General features: G+C 46.2%; 9 protein-coding genes across 9 annotated transcripts; 5 read left to right on the top strand and 4 right to left on the bottom strand.

The window, feature by feature from the left end:
• Positions 1-1,331: 1,331 nt before the first annotated feature.
• On the top strand, positions 1,332-2,273 carry N7500_005767 (SDR family oxidoreductase; the record flags this gene model as incomplete). The annotated part of the gene is made up of 4 exons (XM_056676911.1): positions 1,332-1,642; positions 1,692-1,799; positions 1,868-2,024; positions 2,088-2,273. 4 exons carry the CDS (start codon positions 1,332-1,334, stop codon positions 2,271-2,273), a joined length of 762 nt encoding a protein of 253 aa, XP_056531911.1.
• Positions 2,274-2,488: 215 nt separating this feature from the next.
• N7500_005768 (glycoside hydrolase family 1 protein) lies at positions 2,489-4,382 on the bottom strand (the record flags this gene model as incomplete). The annotated part of the gene is made up of 4 exons (XM_056676912.1): positions 2,489-3,421; positions 3,484-3,624; positions 3,685-4,107; positions 4,167-4,382. The coding sequence occupies 4 exons, from the start codon at positions 4,380-4,382 to the stop codon at positions 2,489-2,491; spliced, it is 1,713 nt and encodes a 570-aa protein (XP_056531912.1).
• A 1,213-nt stretch (positions 4,383-5,595) lies between these two features.
• Positions 5,596-6,829, bottom strand: N7500_005769 (zinc-dependent alcohol dehydrogenase; the record flags this gene model as incomplete). The annotated part of the gene is made up of 3 exons (XM_056676913.1): positions 5,596-6,287; positions 6,342-6,632; positions 6,709-6,829. The coding sequence occupies 3 exons, from the start codon at positions 6,827-6,829 to the stop codon at positions 5,596-5,598; spliced, it is 1,104 nt and encodes a 367-aa protein (XP_056531913.1).
• A 448-nt stretch (positions 6,830-7,277) lies between these two features.
• On the bottom strand, positions 7,278-8,783 carry N7500_005770 (glycoside hydrolase family 76 protein; the record flags this gene model as incomplete). The annotated part of the gene is made up of 3 exons (XM_056676914.1): positions 7,278-7,847; positions 7,911-8,614; positions 8,675-8,783. 3 exons carry the CDS (start codon positions 8,781-8,783, stop codon positions 7,278-7,280), a joined length of 1,383 nt encoding a protein of 460 aa, XP_056531914.1.
• A 1,700-nt stretch (positions 8,784-10,483) lies between these two features.
• N7500_005771 (putative glycosyl hydrolase) lies at positions 10,484-13,258 on the top strand (the record flags this gene model as incomplete). The annotated part of the gene is made up of 2 exons (XM_056676915.1): positions 10,484-11,767; positions 11,825-13,258. 2 exons carry the CDS (start codon positions 10,484-10,486, stop codon positions 13,256-13,258), a joined length of 2,718 nt encoding a protein of 905 aa, XP_056531915.1.
• A 446-nt stretch (positions 13,259-13,704) lies between these two features.
• N7500_005772 (F-box protein) lies at positions 13,705-14,898 on the bottom strand (the record flags this gene model as incomplete). Its single annotated transcript, XM_056676916.1, has 1 exon — positions 13,705-14,898. One exon carries the CDS (start codon positions 14,896-14,898, stop codon positions 13,705-13,707), a length of 1,194 nt encoding a protein of 397 aa, XP_056531916.1.
• Positions 14,899-16,815: 1,917 nt separating this feature from the next.
• On the top strand, positions 16,816-18,405 carry N7500_005773 (glycoside hydrolase family 76 protein; the record flags this gene model as incomplete). The annotated part of the gene is made up of 4 exons (XM_056676917.1): positions 16,816-16,912; positions 16,991-17,238; positions 17,300-17,749; positions 17,830-18,405. The coding sequence occupies 4 exons, from the start codon at positions 16,816-16,818 to the stop codon at positions 18,403-18,405; spliced, it is 1,371 nt and encodes a 456-aa protein (XP_056531917.1).
• Positions 18,406-19,686: 1,281 nt separating this feature from the next.
• Positions 19,687-21,082, top strand: N7500_005774 (Pyridoxal phosphate-dependent transferase major region subdomain 1; the record flags this gene model as incomplete). Its single annotated transcript, XM_056676918.1, has 2 exons — positions 19,687-19,780; positions 19,836-21,082. 2 exons carry the CDS (start codon positions 19,687-19,689, stop codon positions 21,080-21,082), a joined length of 1,341 nt encoding a protein of 446 aa, XP_056531918.1.
• Positions 21,083-21,905: 823 nt separating this feature from the next.
• On the top strand, positions 21,906-23,267 carry N7500_005775 (Major facilitator superfamily; the record flags this gene model as incomplete). Its single annotated transcript, XM_056676919.1, has 2 exons — positions 21,906-22,216; positions 22,277-23,267. The coding sequence occupies 2 exons, from the start codon at positions 21,906-21,908 to the stop codon at positions 23,265-23,267; spliced, it is 1,302 nt and encodes a 433-aa protein (XP_056531919.1).
• Between the last annotated feature and the right edge of the window lie 529 nt (positions 23,268-23,796).

Below are 23,796 nucleotides of genomic sequence, written 5' to 3' on the forward strand. Positions count from 1 at the left end.
GGGACTCCTATACAAGAGCTATATTGAGTAAAACCCGTAAATCATAACAACCATATGGTCTAGGAATAAAAAACACCATTTCATAGTACTTGGTGCTTGATTCTTTCAATATGAGACAGATAGACTTTAGGCAATCAACATTTAGAATAAGGATTCAGGAGGAAGTTTCTACACCAAAATCTTTTACTAGGGGCTTCTAATTCCTATCTGTAACAAAGAACCAACACTTAATACTAATACTCAAGAAGCCTAGATTGATAATGAACTAGAATAATTTTTTTACCTCATATTCAACACTGTGGGTGTGATATATAGGTTTTACTCATATAGATTTTATATGGGACGCCCATAATAAAGACAAAATTATGATTAGTATGAAATGATGGTTAGTCCAATGCGGCCCAAAACCATCAAAGGGGTTAGGGGCGGAAGCGAAGGGCCGAGTAGTCCTTTAATCATGTGCTATATCAGCTATATCAAGTAAACAAGATTGAAATAACTGGAATCCTTTTGGCTGGCAGAATGCTAAGTAATACGGTGCAGTTAAGTATGTCCACTGACTGTACGTGGATATATAGGTATAGGTACTTCTATTGATATATAGATCTATCAGTACTCTCCATACGGAGGAATCTACACTTGGTATACTAGTAAGCAAGGGTGAAGTTGGAATGTAAGCATTATATACGGAGTAGTGATATCTACTTATTATATACAAAGCCAAACCGCAGTATTCAATAATATTGAGTGTACCACTAAGCACGGTCCTACGCATCCTACTCTACTCTCAGTAGGACCTGGGATTTAAGGCAGGGGATGTCCCTATCAATCCCCTATCTCCGTGGAGGATCCATACCTATACATAGCCGTCTATGATACTTGTCCTTTTTGCAGTTGATAAACACTGTTGATACAAATGCGATATCATTGGAAACATCACAAAACGACGTTATTTTTCATCAATCAAATGCGGATATAATGGATTATCTCCGATAGCTTTCTGCATGTGAGGTCCTGATGACGAGTATGACAAATCCTTATATGCAGGGCTGCCTACATGGGTAGATACCTCAACAAGTAACCTATGTCCGTACATATCCGACCGGAAATTAATGGAAATAAGACGGCTTTGTAAATATCTGCAGATGTTTATATATATATCTTGAAGGAAGTTCAAGCCAGAATGTGTAGCTGAGAGCCTTTCTTAGTTGCGACTTTCCCACATTCTATGATCTACAGTACCATCACACTTGGATGACTCCTTACTCTATCCTATCTTACCAATCGAAACCTTCCCATTCAACTTTCTCTGAATATTACCTCCATCTACCATGGCGTCATATTTAGTGACTGGCTCTTCTCGAGGCCTCGGATTGGCCTTGGTTGCCCGTCTAGCAGCATTACCTAAAACCGAGGTGGGAACAATCATCGCCACTGCACGACAGGACAAATCTCCTCAACTGAGGGAGATTGCAACTACCTCATCAGGCCGAGTGCAGATCGTCAAGCTAGATGTCACTGATGAGTCCAGTGTGAAAGAGGCTGTGGCGGCAGTAGAGCGCCAACTGGAAGGGAAGGGCCTTGATTACTTGGTCAACAACGCTGGAGTGAGCGACTGGTCCCCAACTGGACTGGACGGAATGTAAGTTAAATTGCCCCTCGGAATACTTTTTATGATACTGATCATATAGGGACAACCTAAACGAGACGTTCAATATCAATGTTACTGGGACACATCTTGTGTCGCGCGCCTTCCTGCCACTTCTGCGCAAAGGCGACAAGAAAACAATAATCAACATGTGAGAACAGCGAGAGGAAACCAAATAAACTTTATTATGCTGCCATAAGAAGCTGACCTAGGTTCAAGATCGAGCACTGTAGGCTCCATAGCTATGACTGAATCCTATGGATACCTGACAACACCGGCATACAAGATCTCAAAGGCCGCATTGAACATGCTCACTGCGCAATATGCCCAGCAATATGCGCGTGATGGCTTCACCGTCCTTGCGATAAGTCCTGGTGTGAGTTAAGCCTTTCCTTTATTTGGTGACCGCAAATTTCTCAAACTTTACTAACATCAAAAGTGGCTTCGCACCGACCTTGGTACCGATAAAGCAGACCTTTCAGTGGAAACAGGTGCAGAGAAGGTCCTGGACATCATACAAAAGGTAACACCGGATCAGAATGGAAAGTTTTTGAACATATATGTTCCTAAATCGGAGACACAAAATGGTGCAAGTCATTATGACGGCAAAGAGATCCCTTGGTGATAAGGGGTCATCTTTCATCTCCTTGCAATTTCATGCCAGGAATCAGGGTCCTAACGGAGAATTGGAGGTAAAGAATGGATTACTTTATACCTCACAGAGGAGATGCCATGTGCCAATTTATTTTGTACTAATGGAAATGGTTATTGCAACAAACGTGTTTCAATCTGCTAGTTCAACAAATTCATTCTAGAATTGTCAGTCTAGCTACATGACATTCACTGTGGATTACCTCGGTCTTTGTTCGACTGTCGGGTTTTCACGAAGTCAACCAGGTCAAAGAAGCTCTTCTTGTAGTAGCGCTGCTGGGTCGTGCGATTGACCGCTTGAATGCCAAATTGCTGCGCGTAGTCTCCAAATTCCCAATTGTCAACAAAACTCCAAGCAAGGGCCCCCATAACATGCACACCGTCTATGTATATTGACTTGAGAATTTCAGACATGAAGGAAAGATAATAGAGGCTGCGTGGAGAGTCAAAAAGCTGGTCGGAGAGCTCTCGCTCCGCTTCTGCGTATATCGGAAATCCAAACTCTCCCACCAGAATTGGATGTCGGAAAGTGTTCCATAGGTAGGAGAGATACTCTCTGAAATGTGTCGGGGTGGTGTAAACGTAGGATTCAGAGCGGTACCCAATGTTCCATCCGTAAATATTCTTTGTTTCTTGTTTAACACAATATGGGAAAAGCTCATTCGAGCTTGACGGGTTGATAGCGCAGGCCTTGATTCCCTCGTTGGCTGGGGATACTACCGTAGCGGTATACGGATCAATCCCAAAAAAGTCAGATGTGTTGTGGATATGCTTCAGCTCAAATTTGCTCAAGGGCTTAGCTCCAGGTAGTGTTTCTAACACGGAATTTGGGTATTGCTTCCCCAAAAATATTGGATTTGCGAATATTCCTAGTTGCATTTCTTGGAAGCGATTAGCTGCTAAGACATGGCTAGAATTTTTCGGATCTTTAGGCACTCCAAAATTGTCGTTGAACTTGATACCAACTTTTCCTGTAGCCTTCAACGTATCATGATAGAAGTGATAGACCTGGGCGTGGGCCTTGACCACATGGTCTACTCCTTTGAAATTGAATGCGTAGAGAAGGGGCTCATTGAAGGTCACCCATATTGGGACTCGGTCTGCATAATGAGCAAGCAGAACCTGGGAAGTGAGCCACATCAGACTTGCGTGAGTATTTATAATTTTTGGGCTATAGAACATACCTTTCCATAATTGACAAATGCGTCGACAAAGGTTTCATTTTGATAGCCGGCATTGTTGTAGCCAATATCTGGGCGTTTTGTGATATTGTCGCTGGCGACAAACATTAATGGGCTGTCGAAATGGAGCATTGTAACAATTGGCTGCGATGATACTTAGAATATTGGAATTCAACAGGCGCCGAGGGATTTGATGTTCTTTACCGTCATCCCTGCATCGAGGACCGTATTGATCAAGTCATCATAGTGATCAATGGCTTGTTGGTTAATGGGTGTTCCTGGCAGCGCAAAAGGCAGGATCCGTGTCCAGGGTATTGTAAAGCTATAATACTCCACACCCATAGCAGCTAGCCGCTGTATATCCTGCTTATACAAAAAATAGTTCTCGTTGGTGACATAGTCCTTTGGCTTGCTGTCGGGTACTAATTTCTCCAACAACGAAGGTGATCGACCATCCAGGCCGATTGCACCTTCGATTTGGGCTGCACTCCCTGCAACTCCAAACACAAAGTCTTTTGGGAAATCATAGCAATCAGTGGGACCAAAGTAGTCGCGCGGTGGTAAGACCAGCTCACTGCTGGGCACAGGTGTGGGACTGACAGTTGTCGAAAATAACCCAGTGGTGGTCTGACGGAGTAAGCTTCGTTTCTGTTTCAAAAAATAAAATTCCAGCGCAGATGACATACGTAGTTGTGAAGATCCGCCTGTAACCACATTGAGGACCATGCAGCTTGTCCATATGGGTCCTTCATGTCAGTCGCACTGATGATGGTTTGCTCTGGGACCCAACTACCCCAGGTTGAGGTTGACCAGCTAGTGGCTAGATGCTTGACTGCGTCAGCATAGGGCAGGGCATACTTCCGCGTTGTCGTCGGGGAAGGAACTGAGGTTGCATATCTCATACTTTTGTTAGCAAGCGATCGTGTAAACTAGAGCGATGTATCTCGTACCGAGCTGTCTCACTCAACGTATAAGAAAATGGTTTAAATTGGTAATTTGGGGCCACATTTGATTGTGTACATTGGGGTCGAGCAGCATGACCGGTTGTTGTCAAGTATAGTTCCTGTGCCTGTGTAGCCACAGCAAGAGCTGCAATGGAGATAAGTGGTACTCGCATTTTCGAATAAACTACTAGGTCGTCTTTTCGTCTTCTATGTACGCACTGGTCCCTTTAAATAGGGGTTTCACTCTCAGACGTCCATGGGTGTGCCGGCTAATTGTCACTCTATGGGAACAGCACTACGTCTATGGCGTCAAACTCAAATTGGTAATGCCTTCAATTGCAATGCGTCCAGCGCCACTTCCTCGTGTGATTAGCTTTTGATGGTGTGGATCGGCAACCCGGAAGACATAGCTGGTAAGGAGTTGCAACGTCTGGTTGCATCTGCTGAGAGAAGTCCCCCAACTTCTCCGCATTGTGTACCTCTGCAGATCACCTGGAAAATTCGGGGAAGGGAGGTCCCGAGGTTGAGCCGAAAATTTCTTCGGTGAGCCAGGGGGTCGTCAAAAATTGACGCCATTTTTGTTAATCCTGTACGTCACGTCATGACCACGCGTTTATATATATCGGAGTACCCTACCTGTGTTCCCTCTTGAGGATGATCGAAGACCACAGTCATCTTGCTCATATAGGTGGTGCAGACATGGTCAAATTTGTGAATTTTTAAATTATAATGATACATGCTTTTGGAAAATTGAGGAATGTTAACGAATTTCAGGTAGAGAACACTGAGGTGATGAAAACATAGCCCAACAAACGTAGGCTTATATAGCATTAGATGGATGCCTCTTCCATCAAATTGGGCTTGTGGTTTAGTGGTATAATACTCCCTTAGCATGGGAGTGGTCCAGGGTTCGATTCCCTGCAAGTCCATTTCTTTTTGGATTTTTGTTTTCTGGCCCTCGATATTGGGAAAATGGATATGATACACTTAATCTCTATAGAATCCACTAATCAGCTCGCATGGCTTAGCGGTAAAGCGCATCACTAGTAATGATGAGATCCTCGGTTCGATTCCGAGTGTGAGCATTTTCGTTTCATTTCTTTTTGTCAAACCAATTAATTTCGAATTGGACTAAGCGTTTGATTGAGAAAGTGGTGATCAAATCACCCTTTTACTCCTCCCAGTTGAAATTGACCACAATCCGTCCGGCCACTCCCCCTTTCCGCAGTCTCTCCACTGCGTCAGGCATGCGATTGATCGGATACACTTCACAAATTTGCCGCAGCGCTCCTCGCCTTGCGAAATCCAACGCCATGGCAGTATCACTACGGCTGCCCACAAGGGTACCCTTGATGGTAAGATTCTTGAAGACATATTGACCGGGATCGGCTCCTATCGTCGTCGTTCCTGGAGCAGGAAGACCGATGCACATAACAATCCCTCCGATACGGTCTCCAATAAATGAAAGTGCATTCCCATAAGCAGCAGGGGCCGTCACAATCACTCCATGAGCCCCGACCCCGTCGGCAACCTCAATCACAGCTCTGGTGGGATCAGCAATTTCCTTGTAATCCAGAAAGGCCTCTGCTCCCATCTCGAGCGACAATTTTTGTTTGGATTGTCCCGAGTCCACCACGATCGGGCGCATTCCCATTGCCTTGGCCAGCTGTACACCTTGGATCCCTACACCGCCACCACCGCCAGTGAAAACAACCCAAGCCCCAGGTCGAAGGTTAGACTCAACCAGAGATCGATAAACAGTGCTGGCACTGCACATAATTGGGCCAGCAACTTCGTCGGGGACTCCGTCCGGAATTGGCGATGTAAATCTTGCCGGTGATACCAAGTATTGCTGGTAAGTACCTGATATAATGAGCTGCAATCCAGACCATTAAGAATGATCGTAGTCAGTCTTACCGGCAATCATCACACCAGTGAAAATCGCGCCCTTGCAATATGGTTCCTTGCCCTCCCAGCAAAGTGAGCAGGACCCGCATGTATCCATGATCGGTTTGATCCCGACTCTATCGCCTAGCTTGAAAGTTCTCACGTTTGCTCCAACCTGAACAACTACGCCCGCACCTTCATGCCCCGGAGATCGCACCCCGAAATCTGACATAAGTGGGAGACCAACATCTCCTTGCATCATATGGATGTCGGATGAGCAAATTCCAGTGTAGTTTAGCTTGATCAGAACATCGTCAGGACCTACCCAGGATTGTAAATGACCGTGAACGTGTGTAAAGTGGAATGCTTGTCACTCCAATAACGATTGGAATCCTACCTGGCTGTGGCACAGGCACCATCTGTACCTCGACATGGAAACCAGGGCCTTCATTGACCACCACCCCTGCTTTACAGAATAGGGGAATCTCGACTTGAGAATAGTCTATGACTGAATCCATGCTTTGAGGAGCCGTGCGAAAATTCAGAGATGCAAAGCAAGGTTTTGTCTGGATAGTCATTTGTAGTCATTTGGTGAAGGAATAACACAACTTATAGAAAAAAGCAAAATCCACTTGCGGAAATATACTGTGCAACGTATGCAGTCCCTCTTTCTGTTAGGCCTATTGTCAAAATTGAATAGGTTGGTTTCACCAAAAAGCATATATAGTATGGGGGCATGCACCTTAAGCCGCATATGTCCGAGGATACAGAGCGGTTTCAAGAGAGAATGATATGTTAGATTCCAAAAAATATCCACAAAACACCACTGATCACGTCCCGAAATTAATATCAGAGAAAGCGCACATTTTTAAAATACATGTTGAACCAAAGTAAGCGGCGAAGAATGAAGAAAAACAAAAGCCAGAAGGAACATGAAAGAAAACCGTCAGAAGGAATATATGTGATTCAATCCCAAATTAGCCATCCAGTGGAACCGCCAATGCCAATCAAAAAAAGGACAGTCAAAATGCCTGCACCAGCCTTGTCACCTGCAGTTATGTCGTAGTCGAGTTCGGGCGGAATCGCTTTTTTGGGCTTAGAGCCTGCATTCGGGTCCCCTTTACTCGTTCCACCATCATCATTGGTGACCGGGGCTGCCACACGAGTGATCAGATTCGCTTGAATGACTTCAAGGGCAGCCATCTGCTGACCGAAGTCTATTGTTTTGTCCCATTTTTGCTCTGTCCACTTGAGACCACACACATTCTCATTGATACCACCGGTACAAGTCATAGCAGCTGCCTTTGCAGATGCCCTCAGCCGCTTTATGACTTTGTCGTATGCAAAAGGGGCCATTTGGGTAGTTTGAGCCATCCAGCGAGAAAAATATCCCTTGAAAGACCGTTGATCGACCATGCAAGTATTGACGGTTTCACAAGCTCGCTCGTACATCACGTCCGGTGGGTTGTGAGAGAAGAAGACGCCGGAAGCGTCAATGATCTTCTCAGTACGCTCCTTCCATTTCGGATCTTCTGTCTGTTTAATGTGTTAGATATCGTTTTAAAGCAGCTGAAGGCAGAGAATACAAAGTTCACTTACCAAATTATACATGTTAGCTGCGCCAAGCAAGTATATCCCAGCGTTGTAAGTCCATTCAATATGGTTTATTGGCTTGCACTCAGTGAGGTCACTAGCACCGTCATAGAAGCGGTAGTCGGGGGACATGAATCCAACTTCGGCAGTCCAGTCCCACGCCTTTTCAGCCCAATCCTGGTACGTTTGATTGTTGGTGTATTTTGCCAGACGAGCAGCAAGATTGAAGAATCCGCCAGTGGAGATGGTATTCTTATAATTGTAGCCGTTGTTCCACGTGAAAATCTGCCAGCGTAAACCACCGCCACACGAAGAAGTGTCCCATCGGGGAGCCTGAGTGTTGAAGACAGCCTGTGCCATTTCAAGCCATTGGGGTTGATCTGCTGGTGGGTTTGGGAAGTTTCGTTCCGCTGCAGTCATAGCAGCAAAGGCCCAGAAAACTTGGTCGTCGTTTCCTTCGGTCTTGCTCTGATTGGCCGGCATAAACGCTTTATTCTCTCCAGCCTGCCAGAGCATAGCTTGTGTCGTGATTTCGTTCCAAGTATCATCGCCCGTGTAGAACCAGTAATCGATAAGAGCGTTGAACATTGCACCGGCCTCCCACCAGTAATAAGGATCCGGCAGATTACCTGGGGTATCGCCAGGATTCATACCAGTGTAGTAGCTCATCATGTTGGTGGCGACATTTTTGGCTGCTTTTCGGATGGAATCTTTGGCCATGAATTAGTCGTTCCGTATGTAAGACAGAAAAAAAAAAGTAGAACACCTACCTTCATCATCAAGATCCAGCTCTATAGCTTGGACAGTTGAAGTGCCCAACAGGGCTGCAGCTAGCAGAGTCATCCATGAAGGTCGCGATGCACGATTGAACACACGCATGGCAACTGATATGTGGATTGGCCTGACAGCGAAGTAAAACAGCAACCTTCTTTGAGTTCAACTTTGCAGAAACGCTACTGAAGGTCGATAACAATTCGTCTCTGAGAATCAGTGTAGTTGTTGAAAGAATATATGTCAATCGGTTATCCCCACAGCCATTTATCTCAAGACGTCGTAGAGATGGACAGTGCAGATGATTCCCAATTGTTGGCGTGATGAAGGTACAGAAAGCTGGAGAAGAAGCCAACGGCAGACTCCTCAAGACCAAGAAGTAAGAGGGGGTACGTGTGTGTGGATTGGAAGGCCACATTCCAACCGTCTAGGAGCACTGGCATGGTAACAAGGCGTTGTTTCCAATACCATTTGCACCTCCTGTAGGGGAAATCGTACAGGCGACCCTTCGACAGTTGACTGCATTAAGTAACAAACCCACAATTCCATTGTTGCTTCAATCGAAAAGTGGATGATAACAAGACACGAGTGCAACGCGGAGCCTCTTATTTCCATGGTTTGCTGGTTGGCGCTCCACAATAAGGGATCGTCCTGGCATTCCAGAGCAGCTGTCAAACAGCTCAACTTGATCAGCCGAAGGAACTGGCGAATCACCGAGAGGCATGGTTGATTAGAGGAGACAGTAGATAAGGGGCGTAGACAGGGCAGTCTAGGGCCGCAAACGAACGCGATGCAACAATTGACGCATTCCGGTGTTGTAATCTGTATCCCTGTCCGGTAGGGGGCCACGCCTTGTCGCTTGTCCTTGCACGCGTGAATTAGAGAACAATCGCATTGTCAATCTCCCTCTGATCCGGGGGACGAAATATTTGCCATAAAAGAAGCGCCACTCGTGTCAAAGCAGTTCTCGTACAGCGTAGGGGTTAGAGCCTACAATTTCTCGGCATACCGCAGGGTGACCCTAGGAGAGGCTATGTGTGTTGCGAGAATGATTATTCTGGGCCAGCCCCGAGGTACTCATTTTTCCAAAAAACAAGAGCCATACGATTCTCTCGATGATTCCAATGGACTGTGTTGTATGTGCTGAAAGATGAAAGCCGACTGGAGTCTGATGCCTTGATGCCTTAGTGCCCGAACAATCCTAAGGCCAAAGATTGATGACTGAGACATCAGGCACACATGGATCATCACAAAATCCATAATCGTGGACAGCTTGCCTTCTCCACACTGCAACGGAGTACTCCGTGCGGATACTTCAGTAATACCCCTGGAACATTCGATCTTTATTGGCCTTGGATTTGATATTTGCAAAAGATCTGCACGGCAGGATGCAACCCCCACAAATCTCAAGAGGACTAATAAAAGATCCTGATAAGGCCAGAATAGGAATATGCCCAGTCCATAATCTTTCATCGGAACAGAAATGGAACCCGACCATCATCACAGCTAGGCTGCTCAAACTCCGTTGGGAAATTCCCCCTGGAGATCCTACACCGAACCGGGAAATATTGCAGGTTTGCCGGAATCCCCGTGTGAACTAGTCCTAGCCCAGAAAGTCGTCGGAGGAGATAATCCTAACATAACAACCATTTATCCCACGGTCGTATGAACCTACCGCATGACACGGTGTTACTTCGCCCTGAACGCCACATTGTGATCTTTATGTTTTAAATGAACAAACTGTCACATACATCTTGCGATACAAGCTCAGCATCACTGTTGGTGTCTGAAGAACCAGAGCAAACAAAATGATTATCTTTAAGAACATGAGTAAGCTTTGCATGGCACTCGCTTTCAGTGCCAGTGCTTGTGCAGCGATCACTGAATCCAAACCTCTTGTCGCCTCTGCTGGTGATATTGCTGCTATCCCAGGATGGAACCTCCAATCATCGACCAAAGTATCAGACAAGCTGGATGTACTCTCCACACCGGGAGAAGACGTCTCATCGTGGTATCGGGTTGGTTCTCGTGGCACTGTCATGGCTGGTCTTATTGAGAACGGGGTATACAAGGAGACGGACTTGTTCTATTCAGACAACATGGAAGCTATCGCTGATCCCTTGACCTTCGACGTACCCTGGCTTTACCGAGAAGAGTTTACACTAAATCCATCTATCGGCCAACATTTCACTCTAAAAACACACGGTATTACATCCAAGGCAGACATCTATCTGAACGGAGTGCTCATTGCATCGAGCGACCAGCAGCAAGGCTCATATGGCGGCCATCAATACAATTTGACCGAACACGTCAAGGAAGGAGCCAATTGTCTCCTCATTCGTGCGTTCCCAACCAACTATCTTCGCGATCTTGCCATGGGATTTGTGGACTGGAACCCATACCCAGCCGACAATGGCACCGGCGTTTGGCGAAATGTGGAGGTTTCTCAGACTGGAGCGGTCTCAATGTCGCCGTTCCGTGTCATCACCGATTTTACTCAGCCCAACTCCAAGCCGGTGAAGGTCACCTTCCGAACTGATTTGACCAACCACGAATCGGCTGATCAGCAGGTAATGGTCAAGGGCACTGTTAAAGGGCCAGATGGCTCCGCAGCTGTCCCAATTAGCGAGACCTTTGACCTGAAGTCAAACGAGAAAAAAACGGTGTCACTAACTGCGTCAATTGAAAACCCCGCTATTTGGTGGCCTGCCCTCTGGGGCGAGCAGCCTTTATACACAGTACAGGCTGACACCATCATCCAGAAACCTAAGGAGGTGGTGTCAGATAGTTCAATTAGCCAACAATTTGGAATTCGTCATGTATCGTCGAATTTGAACAAGTTCAAGGATACCGAATTCTCTGTCAATGGCGAGCCCTTCCAGGTCATTGGAGCTGGTTATGGGCCGGATATCTTTTTGCGATTCGATATTGACAGGGTGCGGAAGATTTTCGCCTACATGTTGGATATGGGACTCAATACTGTGCGCTTAGAGGGAAAGCAGGAGCACCCAGAACTATATCAACTCGCAGACAAAATGGGGATGATGGTCCTGGCGGGATGGGAATGTTGTGATAAATGGGAAGGGTGGGAGGTAAGGCTTTTCAAGACACTACCGGAGAGGACAGACACATTGACAAAGAAATTCTAGTACAATGACGAGGCCGACGGTGTCAAATGGGAACAGGCAGACTATCCGGTCGCAAAGGCATCAATGCTACACGAGGCCGAGATGATGCAAAGCCATGCTTCGATGCTTGGATTTTTGGTTGGCTCAGACTTCTGGCCAAACGATGAGGCCACCAAGATCTATCTCGATGCACTCAAAGCTATGGATTGGCCCAACCCGATTATTGCATCAGCCAGCAAGCGTGGCTATCCCGACGCTCTTGGACCGTCCGGAATGAAGATGGATGGCCCGTACGATTGGGTGCCCCCGAATTACTGGTATAACGACAAAGAAGGAGCGGCATTTGGCTTTGGATCTGAATTGGGTGCCGGAGTTGGAACACCTGAGATGGGCAGCTTGAAGAAGTTCATGTCTGATGCCGATCTGGAAAAGCTTTGGAAAGAGCCAAATGCAAATCAATATCACATGTCTCGCTATGATTCGCAATTTTACGATCGCTCGCTCTACAACAAGGCGCTCTTTGCCCGATACGGAAAGCCATCTAACCTGGAAGACTACGTCATTAAAAGTCAAATGGCAGATTATGAGGCCACCAGATCCCAGTTTGAAGGATACGCCACGCAGCAGAATGCCACTCGACCTGCCACGGGCCTTATTTATTGGATGCTGAACAGTGCTTGGCCAAATCTGCACTGGCAGTTATTTGATTATTATCTTAATCCTATCGGAGCCTACTTCGGCACCAAGGTTGGAGCGCGTGAGGAACACGTGGCTTATGATTACCAGAACGAGAAAATCTGGTTGATTAACCACTCACTCAAGAAGACCGGAAATCGGAGGATCCAAGTTGACTTCATTGATTCCAATGGCAAAGAAATATCCGCAACTACAGTGGAGAGCAACACAGCGCCTCATTCCTCAAAGGTGGTGGCTTCGCTTGCGGGAGTCAAAAAGCTCAAAGATATTGGCTTCCTGCGTCTGACACTCACTGACACTACTTCCAAAGCCGTCCTTAGCCGCAATGTTTACTGGCTCTCTCCTACCACAGATGTCTTGGACTGGTCAAAGTCTGATTGGTTCACTACACCAGTTACGAAATTTGCCCAATACACCAAGCTGCAGACACTGACACCGGCCACTTTGAAGGCTTCACTACAAGACATGCCAATGCAGACCCTGGAGGTGAAGTCTCCAGCAGATGATGGGTTGACTCATGCTGAGGTGTTGCTCGAAAATGAATCTGCGGGACCGGCAGTCTTCATTCGTCTGAATGCTATCAATACACTGGATAACACTGAGATTGCACCGGTTTATTGGTCTGATAACTATGTGACTCTATGGCCGAAAGAACAGCTTCGGTTGACTGTCTCATTCAAAGGAGATATCAAGAATACTCTGATCGAAGTCACAGGAAGGAATGTGGAGAAAGTGACCCTCAAGGCCCAGGATGTGTAAGAAGGTAGAGGGTTTCTTGTAGCCCAGGGGATGATGTGAACATATATTGAGTGACATCTGCTTGTAGATGAAGGGCATTAGCTTACTTGCTAGATAAAGAAAGAATTTTGAGTCCCCGGAAACAATGTCCATTGAATGTAGTGGTAATTACAGTTTGAGATGTAATATCTGCCGATTTCTTATTGCCGCCTGTTTTGCACCGTTGCGCTCTTCATACAACCAAAATTTTTTTCGCGACATCAACAAGATTAAGAGCAATTACTCAGCAAAGTGTTTTCAGCTTTCATGATTTCTTTGGACCGCGTCTGTAGATAAATAGAGGGAACTTCATACGACAAACCAGAATAGAGTAGATATTGCACACCACAAAGTAAATATGCACCCCCCCAAAAAAAACAAAGAGGGAAAAAGGTTCAAACATGCCGGGAATGTAAATCGTACAAAAATTACATAGGAGTAAGCCGCTCCGTCCGTGAGCAAGGTCTTTCCGTCTTCTGTAATAAACTCAACACTTGTGACATCTTCGACCCTGAATACTCGACCCCGAGGACAGTGGGGGTTTCGATATCTTCAGAATAGAACATAGTCAAATGTTGGCCCTTCGAAGTGCACAGTGAAGGTGTCTGTGGAATGTCTGGAAAGATGAAGACACCTTTAGCAGGCGTACTGGCCCACAGACAGTGAAGGGAGATGCTTTGTAAGGCCAGAAATCCCTGACTCAGCTCCTTTAAAAATGGCGCCCAATCGCTTCCCGGTGTTAGTGAAACATGGTATAATGTGAGTGAAGTCAAGTTTGGGCGGATATTCCCGAGTAATTTGTGGAGATCGGGACCCCGCATGGATGTCCGGAACAATGCGAGTTCACGCAGTTGGGAAAAGCTGGCGCTCTCTGCCAGCTCATGCATGAACTCCGCTGCCAAGTCGTGTGAGCCGACGTTCAGCAAGAGGGTTTGGAGGTTTGGAGCGCTAAGAACCAGCTCAAGCAGGAAGCCGAAGTTATCCAACGTGAGATATTGTTCTAAGGAGAGTTTTTGTAGATTGCCCCACACAAATTTGAACTCGGGTTGACGATAGAGGAGCTTGGGAAGACGACGCATGTCCATGATCAAGGCGCGGGAGTATTTATCGGCATATATGAGATGGAACGACGAAACCGGTAGACGAGCATCGATGACCAGGGCAAAGAACACAGCGACAGCGTCGGTGATAGTGACATGATCCATATCTGGATGACCCTCAGGGTGTCGACAAAAGACAAAGAATGATCGACAATTAGTCAAGTGCTGGATCAAATTATCCCGTAAAGACCGAATCGCCTCAACCTCTAGCGGCGCGGAGATCGGACCCCATGGATGACGGTCCCAAACCAAGCCGCGACCGACACCATTTTGGAGCATGAAGGCTAACCCATTCACATAAGGGCGTAGCGCAATATTCTGCGAGAGAGCATCAATGCGACGTAGACTGTCCCTAGATAGGTCGGTCTTGATAGATGAAAAGAACCGCTGCGCAAAATGATGGAATGTTTTCTTCTGGAGTTCACGACAAACCAATCGTAATGCTACCAAGTCAATATCGAGAAAGCTTGAAATCAACTCGACCAGCTCAACAGGGAGGGAAGGGAAGCAGACTCCCTTCATTTTGTAGGATGAAGAGAGAATAGCTACCCCGGGTTTTCCGAAGCCTCCAGAAATATTTTCTGCTGGCTTGTATATGTCGGGTAAAATACAGCCTACTTTACCACTAGACCATGACAAAAACTCAGCTTCCTGTTTATAGCCTAGGGAGCCCGGGGGCTGATACTGCTTGGTCAGTATATTTGCCCCTCACTTAGACCTTCAGCTGGCACTGGAGTCACCTGTCTGGGGAGGTCTGATATGTACATGCTATGAATTTCCTGGTGTAAGGAGTCCGATTTCCCTGGTGTTGGCATCGAGCTGACTTCGTTTAGATGAGGGAGTTTCATGAATTAGTGACGATAGACCCAAGTTCATATTTTATCTACATTGACTAGAAGGACGTATCTTTAGTACTGGAGGGTAGTGGTGAAGCTTACTTAATTAGCATATTAGTTTACCTTTACTTCTATAACTTGGCTATTATTTTCTCTACCTGTTTCCTCTAGCTTTAATAGTAGACCTGGCAGTGGCCTCTGGAAAGTCTAACGCCCAAAGCCCAGCCCCGCCCAGCCCACTAATCGGTTGGGCTTTGGGCCTATGCTTCGGGCCCATCGATGGGTTATAGGTTTATACTACCTTGAGCCTATAGGGCCCATTTAGGCCCATACTGGGCCCGCATTGTTTATCAAACAATACAAATATGCCAATCCATCGCACCTGCATAATTAATACATTTTTTGCTAGTTTTCTTAGGCATTGAGATTATTATCCAGGCTTTATATTAAGTTTTCCGTGAATCATCATATTCATCCTCTTCTTCGTCTTCTTCTTCCTTTACAAGTAAAGTCATGGAGAGAAATGATTTAAATAATGGTCAAATTAGACTTCTCAGGATATATTTTTAGTATAATTCCTATTTCTTACCATAATAATTAAACGTTACTCAGTATATAGGTTGGAATATACGTAAGATATAATCATTCATCAGCTCTTTTATGTATACTAACATGATAGTTATGCGTTAAAATGGGCCGTGGGCTGGGCCCTCGAAGCCCAGCCCATTTATGGGCTTTGCAGAGACCTACTGCTACGGCAGCGAATAATCTATTCCGCTGTCTTATGGGCGGGGGAGCCACGGCTATTGCATCACCTCTCATCAATCTATTGGCATTGGATGGACAGCTACATTCATCGCTGGCCTTTGGGTACTAGGTAGTCCTGCTCTATGGGTCGTTTTCAACCGGGGTCACCGCTGAAACAGAAAATCTTCTCACAAGAAAGAGAAAGCATTTCGAAAATCAGTCTCACAATTTCTGAATTTCGACAAGGAGCGACTGGAGCGAACTGGACTCAAGTAGCTTTTATCTCGAACGAACCGACCAAAATGGCAAAAAATTGACTAGAAGCCAAGAACAGTTGATCTAATCTAACATATTAGATTACAGGTATATAATATATGTTATTAGATCAATATGGTGATTAGAATATTGTCCTAAAGGTTTTTGAACAACCAGGACGGTACTAGCAGGTCTCCCTGTGCATGAATAATGAGTCCTTGTTTAACCTCAGGTAGTGTCGGGAGGGTTGAATGATTTAGTGGAAACACGACATGAAGAGATCTGAGACAGATGATCAAGTCTAAACGCTTCAGATCTGATCTGATATCTCCCGATTCCAGGAAGCTTGTAAAAGCTTGGCATTTTTTTCCAATGGCTTTATACTCCACAATGAAACTGTTGACGACGCTAGCGCCGAGGCTTACGCATGCTCTTCTATAATTAAACATGGCATTATAGCGGAAACAGTTCATGATTTCTGATTTGGAAGAAAATTTCTTTTTACGTTCATTGATGCCTTTCGAGAACATCTGGCTACGTCTCTGTCCGAGATCTCTCATTGGTAAAATTTGTGCGATTTCCCGTACATCGCCTTGAAAAGATGCACTTACTCGGGAGTTGCCCCTTGAGAGGAGCTATCGCTATAATACTATTTTCCAGCGCAGTGCACGCAATCGAATTGGATATTACCAATGAACGTGAGTAGTGAATTTTGGATTTTCCTTCCGTGCCAATTACCAGCAATAGTAAGAAGCTAACGTGTGATCCTTTCACAGAGTCGATCAAAGATGCTGCGAGTACCTCGACTTACGCTATGATGAAATACTATTACGGCAACGAGACCGGTCAAATTCCTGGAGCCTTTCCGGACAAATGGTGGGAGGGAGCTCCATTATTCCTTGCACTCTTAGAGTATTGGCACTTTACTGGCGACACGACATACAATGAGGAACTAAGTGTTGGATTGCAATGGCAATCAGGCACGGACGGGGACTATATGCCAAGCAATTACAGTTCTTATCTGGTGGGCGCCATCATACGTACTCTCAAAAGACAACAGAAATCTAATACCTGTTATCCACTAGGGAAACGACGACCAAATGTTCTGGGGTCTAGCAGCTATGACGGCCGCTGAATTTTCATTGCCGGACCGCCCGACTGGATTCTCTTGGCTCTCTTTAGCCCAGGGTGTCTTCAATACTCAGATCAAAAGATGGGATACATCCTCGTGTGGTGGTGGCCTGAGGTGGCAAATCTGGCCCTACCAGTCTGGCTATGCAATGAAAAATGCCATTTCTAATGGGGGCTTATTTCAGTTATCTGCACGTCTAGCCCGCTACACGGGAGATGCAATTTACCTTCAGTGGGCTAACAAGATCTGGGATTGGTCTCTCTCGTCGCCGCTGCTTAGTAACTCAACGTGGAATGTTGCCGATTCCACCGATGTTGATAATGATTGTGCGACTCAAGGAAATGCCCAATGGACGTACAACTACGGCACGTACCTGATGGGGGCAGCGTATATGTACAACTATGTGAGAGATGCCCATGTCGAATTCCAAATTCCACGTTCTTTTTGTTCCGTCGAAGTATTTGGACTAACTTATTCCTACAGACAAATGGGACTACCCAAACTCAATGGCTGACGGCCGTAAATGGCTTGTTAAACGCGACATTTGACAACTTTTTCATCACCGGTGGAATTATTGAAGACTATTACTGCGAGCCCGCAGAGAACTGCAATAATAACGAGATACTCTTCAAAGGACTGACTTCCTCTTGGTTGGCATTGACTGCTCTACTTGTTCCATCAACATTTGACAGCATCCTCGCAAAGCTCCAAACATCGGGTCAAGCAGCCGCTGCATCTTGTACTGGCCATAGCAATGGAACTTGTGGTGTCCAATGGTATAAGTCTACATGGGACGGTTGGATGGGAATGGAAGAACAGATCAGCGCGACAAAAGTCTTCACATCCAATTTGATCAATTTCAAAAAGAGTGCCCCGGTAACCTCGACCACTGGCGGGAACAGCACCAGCAATCCAACAGCAGGTGAAGATGACACTACTGCGTCCAGTCAAGAGACGACTGCAATCACAACTGCTGATAGAGCGGGAGCTGGAATCGTGACCGCAGTTTTCGTGGCTGGCTGGATTGGACTAATGAGCTTCATGATGGTTGGTGGTTGATCCCAAGAGCGTGTTTATGGCCGTCGTTCACTTGATGATTCGTCATTTGTCTCGTTGGAATTTGCGTTACCTGATACTGAGCGACTGGTTGTATTGTATCATGATGGATTTGACAAATAACAGGCGAAAAGCTGAATTTGTTATAGTGACCGTTTGAATATATTCTGTGCAGCCGATGAGGCAAGGCTGTTATTTGGATATTTGCTATGGCTTTTAATGGATACAAGTTCTAAGATACTCGTCGGTCAGGGCAAGACTCGGGATGTCAATAGAAGAGATTGACCATTGCACCGAACGGACTTGTAAACTCACGCTCTCAGAACCATCCATACTCGTTTTATATAAAGGTCATCATTATCTCAAGCTAGCAAGGGAAAGAAAAAAAAGATGTGGATAGTTACAGAAAATTAGTATATCTACATTATTTAGTCCTACCCGGGGGTGGGGGAGGCTTCGTTAGGCCCTCCGTTTCAAATTACGAGCCTAAACTGAAAGCCCGAAGCCTGCTGCGAGCTTTAGGAATAGGCCCGAAACCTAACCCTTTTGAGGGTTGAGTCGGGTCGGGTTTCGGGCTTTTCGAGCTTCGCGGAAGTATAAACATAAGGGGTAATCTTAAAAGTCATGTTTTCCGGAATATTTGAATTATTTGGTGCTTTGGGGGCCTAACGGGCCCCCATTTAAAGCCCCGAGGTTCCACACCGGATCCACAGCCCATTATGTAGTGGGCTGGAGTGGGCTGGGCTTTGGGCTTTGTGGGCTTTGTGGGCTTTGCGGAGGTCAGGGCCTGATCCCTTTGTCGAGTTTGATTTGCTTATGATGCAGCATATCGCCCTGTTCAAGGGAGATGTCGCCGCCTGCTGACCCGAGACTGGCGACTATAGAGTGAAAGGGCTGAGAGTTCTGGATTATAAGATATTGTGTACTTCGTATTGAACGCATGGACCCATGTGGATAGACAGTAAGCGTGGGAATTACCTAGGTAACATGTGCAATAACAGGGAGGATAAAACTTTGGAATCGCTACAGAGTGAAGAGGGAAATGAATGTGTGGGCAGGTATTGGGCCAATATTATCCCATCCCATTTACCGTGGATCAGCGGGCTTATCGTATCGCAGGGATGTCTGAGATCTGAGCCTTGTCAATGTTGTCTTTTTCTGTATCAAATTCCGAGAGTAAGTGGGGATCACGGGAATCGCGGGGAAAACAAGGCCACGTTCGATTGAGCTCTCGGAACTGTCACTTTTCAAATATCTGACCCAACAGATTGTGGACGTAACAACATGTCGCCTCCTTGTGAATATGAGCCAACACCATTTGGACATGAGATGCGCCGGCATTTTTCCTTTAAGCCCGGCTATCGAAACCTGAATCATGGTAAGACAAATGGGGTTCTCCACCTGTTTTATCACCAGCTCACTGCATATATTAGGATCATTTGGAGCGTCACCTGTCGCTATTCGCAACAAAGCAAATGAGTTACGCGATGAATGTGAGGCAACTCCGTGTCCCTTCATCAAATATCGTTTTCCCGAACTGTTGGACGAGTCACGGGCTGCCATGAGTGACTTCCTTGGTGTACCGGAGTCAACCATTGTCTTTGTCCAGAATGCAACCACTGGCGTCAATACAGTTATGCGAAATATGGTATGGAGTAGTGACGGAAAAGATGAGATTCTTCAGTTGGATGTCATATATGGAGCATGTGGCAAGACAACGAGTTATGTTTGTGAAGCCAGTGGAGATAGGGTTCGCACTAGAGAGATTGGTTTCATACATCCAGTTAGCGACTCTGAGATGGTTGCTGCATTTCGAAAGGCGATCGAGACGTCACGCACAGAAGGTTACCGCCCGCGCATTGCTATATTTGACACAATTTCGTCCAACCCAGGTCTACGGCTTCCATTCGAGGAACTCACAGCTCTCTGCCGCTCAGAAGGTGTACTGAGTTTGATTGATGCCGCCCATGGAATCGGGCAAATCGATCTCAATCTATCCTCACTGGACCCGGACTTTTTGGTAAGCAACTGCCATAAATGGTTGTTTACTCCTCGCTCATGTGCTGTATTTTACGTCCCGGAGCGCAATCAAGCCATGATGCGAAGCACTATACCAACAAGCCATGGGTTCGTTCCCCGGTCCACTGGGAAAGAATCGTGTGTCAGTCCAGTGCAAAAAAAGACAGACTTCGTGTTCAATTTCGAGTATGTTGGAACAGCCGACAACCTTTCGTTCTTAACAGTGCCCGAAGCCATCCGGTGGAGACAGAGGGTATGTGGCGGCGAGACCAAGATTCGGGATTACTGCATTCAACTTTCCCGTCAAGGTGGACAGAGGGTTGCAGACATTCTAGGGACCGTGATCCTGGACAATGCTACCCATACTTCAACAGACTGCTGCATGGTTAACATCCTTCTTCCTATCGGGAAACCCACCTCGGGAGATGGTAGTCTGGTCAAACAGAAAGGCAAGCCCGATACTACGGTGACTGAATGGATGCAGCAGACTTTGATCAAGTCATGCAACACCTACATGCCAGTCTTCCCTTTTCAGGGTTCCTGGTGGGTTCGACTGAGTGGACAGGTCTATCTTGAGATCAGCGACTTCGATTGGGCTGGCTGGACGCTGAAAGACCTCTGTAAGCAGTTACAAGAGGAAGAATCTGATCATCGTATGTAATTGGTATGGCCAAGCAAGGAACCGGACTTGCTGCAAATCACTGCCAGTGTTCTTTCAACTAGAACGGAATAAAGGAAGTTCCATATTCACGCCCGACAATATTGCCATCTTAAACATCTTAAATCAGCGAAGGAAAAGAAAGACAGCAAGGAATTCATCTATTACGGAAATAATTAATTAACATATACTTGGGTAGTACATAAGCGGCTTTCTGAGTTGCATCCCGAATATAGTGGAACTAACTGGGTCCCGCCCGACGGCTTCGGCACGGGGAACACGCCAAACCGGTTTTACAAGGTAAGTCGGAATCGGTCTGGAGGGAGTCTACAATATAAAATGGTGTCATTGTTGATTCATTTCGGCCTGAAAGCAAAGCCAAATTGAAGAGTTTTCTTTCGCCTGAAACAAAATGATAACGGCTAGGCTCGGCTGCCCACGGCGAACCACTTTCCAGCGGATGTCAGCCACACCTCCGATTCTAGCCGAGATTGACCTGATTTTTAACTGGTCATAGACTTACACTACTGGGGCAACATGACTGGATAGTGGATATTTCAAGCATTTAAAGCCACAGCGGAAAAGTATGGATCTACTAAAACTATTTTTTAGGCCTAGTTGAGGTCGCTTTGCGACTATCAGGGCCCATTTTACGATGGATTGCGGATTAGGCCGACGACCCAGAAGACTAGGAAGGAAAAAAAATTGTAATCAATGGGCTGACCGAAACAGGGACATATACTGTGTTGCCTTCCTCGACTAGAACTTTGTATATTCCCACACAACCTCTCAATCTAATCCCCAAACCCTGACATGACAGCATACAATGGAGCATATCAACCAACACCCAGACAAATATGAGCCGGAAACCGATTACACCATGGACTCTCGCAGCCATGAATCCGACAACACAATTGAGGAAATCGACACCCTTGAGCTTACCCGTATCAACACTTATCGACTCCAACAGAAAACAACCGTAGGCTCTACAAGAGGCCCTACTCCCCGTGACAAATGGCTTCCTATGGGGGCCAATAAAGAGTATCCACCTCTTCTTCCAGATTCTGAAGGCTATGTCGTGGAGTTTGATGGAGCCAATGATCCCTTACATCCATACAATTGGTCCACAACTAGACGGTATGTCTACTATTCTTCCTCCTCGTTGGCATCTGGATACAATTGCTAATATCTCAATAGAGTAATTCTAGTTTGCATCTTATGCTATGGCACATTCGCCGGATCGTTTACTAGCGCTGTATTCTCGGCTGCTATCTCTGGATTCAGCAAAGAGTTCAACACAAGCGCCGAAGTTGGCGCACTTGGAGTGACACTATATGTCCTTGGCTTCGCAGCCGGGCCAACAATTTGGGCACCAGGATCAGAACTGATCGGTAGACGTTGGCCACTATCTATTGGACTGTTTGGATGTGCCATCTTCACCATCGCATGTGCAGTTGCCAAAGATATACAGACCGTCATGATCTGTCGTTTCTTTGCTGGCATGTGCTCAGCTAGCCCCATCTCAGTCGTTCCCGCCGTTTTTGCAGACTTGTTCAACAACACTCAACGGGGTGCCGTCATGTCAATTTTCTGCATGGCCGTCTTTATCGGGCCTTTTTCGGCACCATTTGTGGGGGGCTTCATTGCAACGAGCTCTCTGGGTTGGCGATGGACGATGTATATCTCTGCTATCATGGTCTTCCTAGGCTTTGTCCTAGTCTTTGCCTTCCTAGACGAGACTTATGCTCCAGTTATTCTTGTCCGCAAGGCCGCCACCCTGCGCCGACAGACTCGCAATTGGGGCATTCATGCAAAGCAAGATGAAGTGGAAGTGGATATGAGGGAGCTTCTGCGAAACAACTTTGCACGACCCATTGTGATGTTGTTTACGGAGCCCATACTGCTCCTTATCTCATTGTACATCTCCTTCATCTATGGCCTCATCTATGCCCTGTTAGGCGCGTACCCTGTTGTCTTTCAAGGTGTTTACGGGATGAGTATGGGTGTCGGTGGACTTGCATTTATGGGAATTATCATCGGCGAACTCCTTGGCGGTGTTTATATCCTCCTGATACAGGGGTCATATAGGATAAAGCTGGCGGCAAACGGTGATAAGCCCATCCCTGAATGGCGCCTTCCACCTGCGATCATAGGCGCTGTGTTGTTTGCCGGAGGAATGTTTTGGTGAGTTGCCTTCTTGGAATCGTCCACAGTGTGTGATGTACGGGGCTAATACATAATAGGTTCGGCTGGACCGGTTACACTTCATCCATTCACTGGATGGCTTCTGTAGCTTCAGGGCTCTTCACCGGAGCGGGGATCTTTTTGATCTTCTTGCAATGTTTCAATTATATTGTTGACTGCTACCCTACATTGTATGTTTGCTTATCCAGTGAAAAACGATTGACTAACTCAACTGACAGGGCTGCATCCACTATTGCCGCGAACACGATCTTACGTTCAGCTATTGGCTGCTCGTTCCCACTTTTCTCCAAGCAAATGATGGAGAACTTAGGGGTTCAATGGGCGGGGACAATGCTTGGATGTATCGCAGTTGCGATGATCCCTATTCCTGTTCTGTTCAAGGTCTACGGTCCATGGCTGCGAACAAGAAGTAAATTGGCATGCAGGCCCATTTATGATGTTGAAAAGAAACCTTATGATGTCTAATAGATATGAATTCACGTTATAGAGTCAATATACCCCAATGTTATTTT

Source organism: Penicillium coprophilum (assembly GCF_028826855.1).
Source record: "Penicillium coprophilum strain IBT 35676 chromosome Unknown utg000004l_segment0_segment0, whole genome shotgun sequence".
In the NCBI taxonomy this organism is placed as follows: domain Eukaryota; kingdom Fungi; phylum Ascomycota; class Eurotiomycetes; order Eurotiales; family Aspergillaceae; genus Penicillium; species Penicillium coprophilum.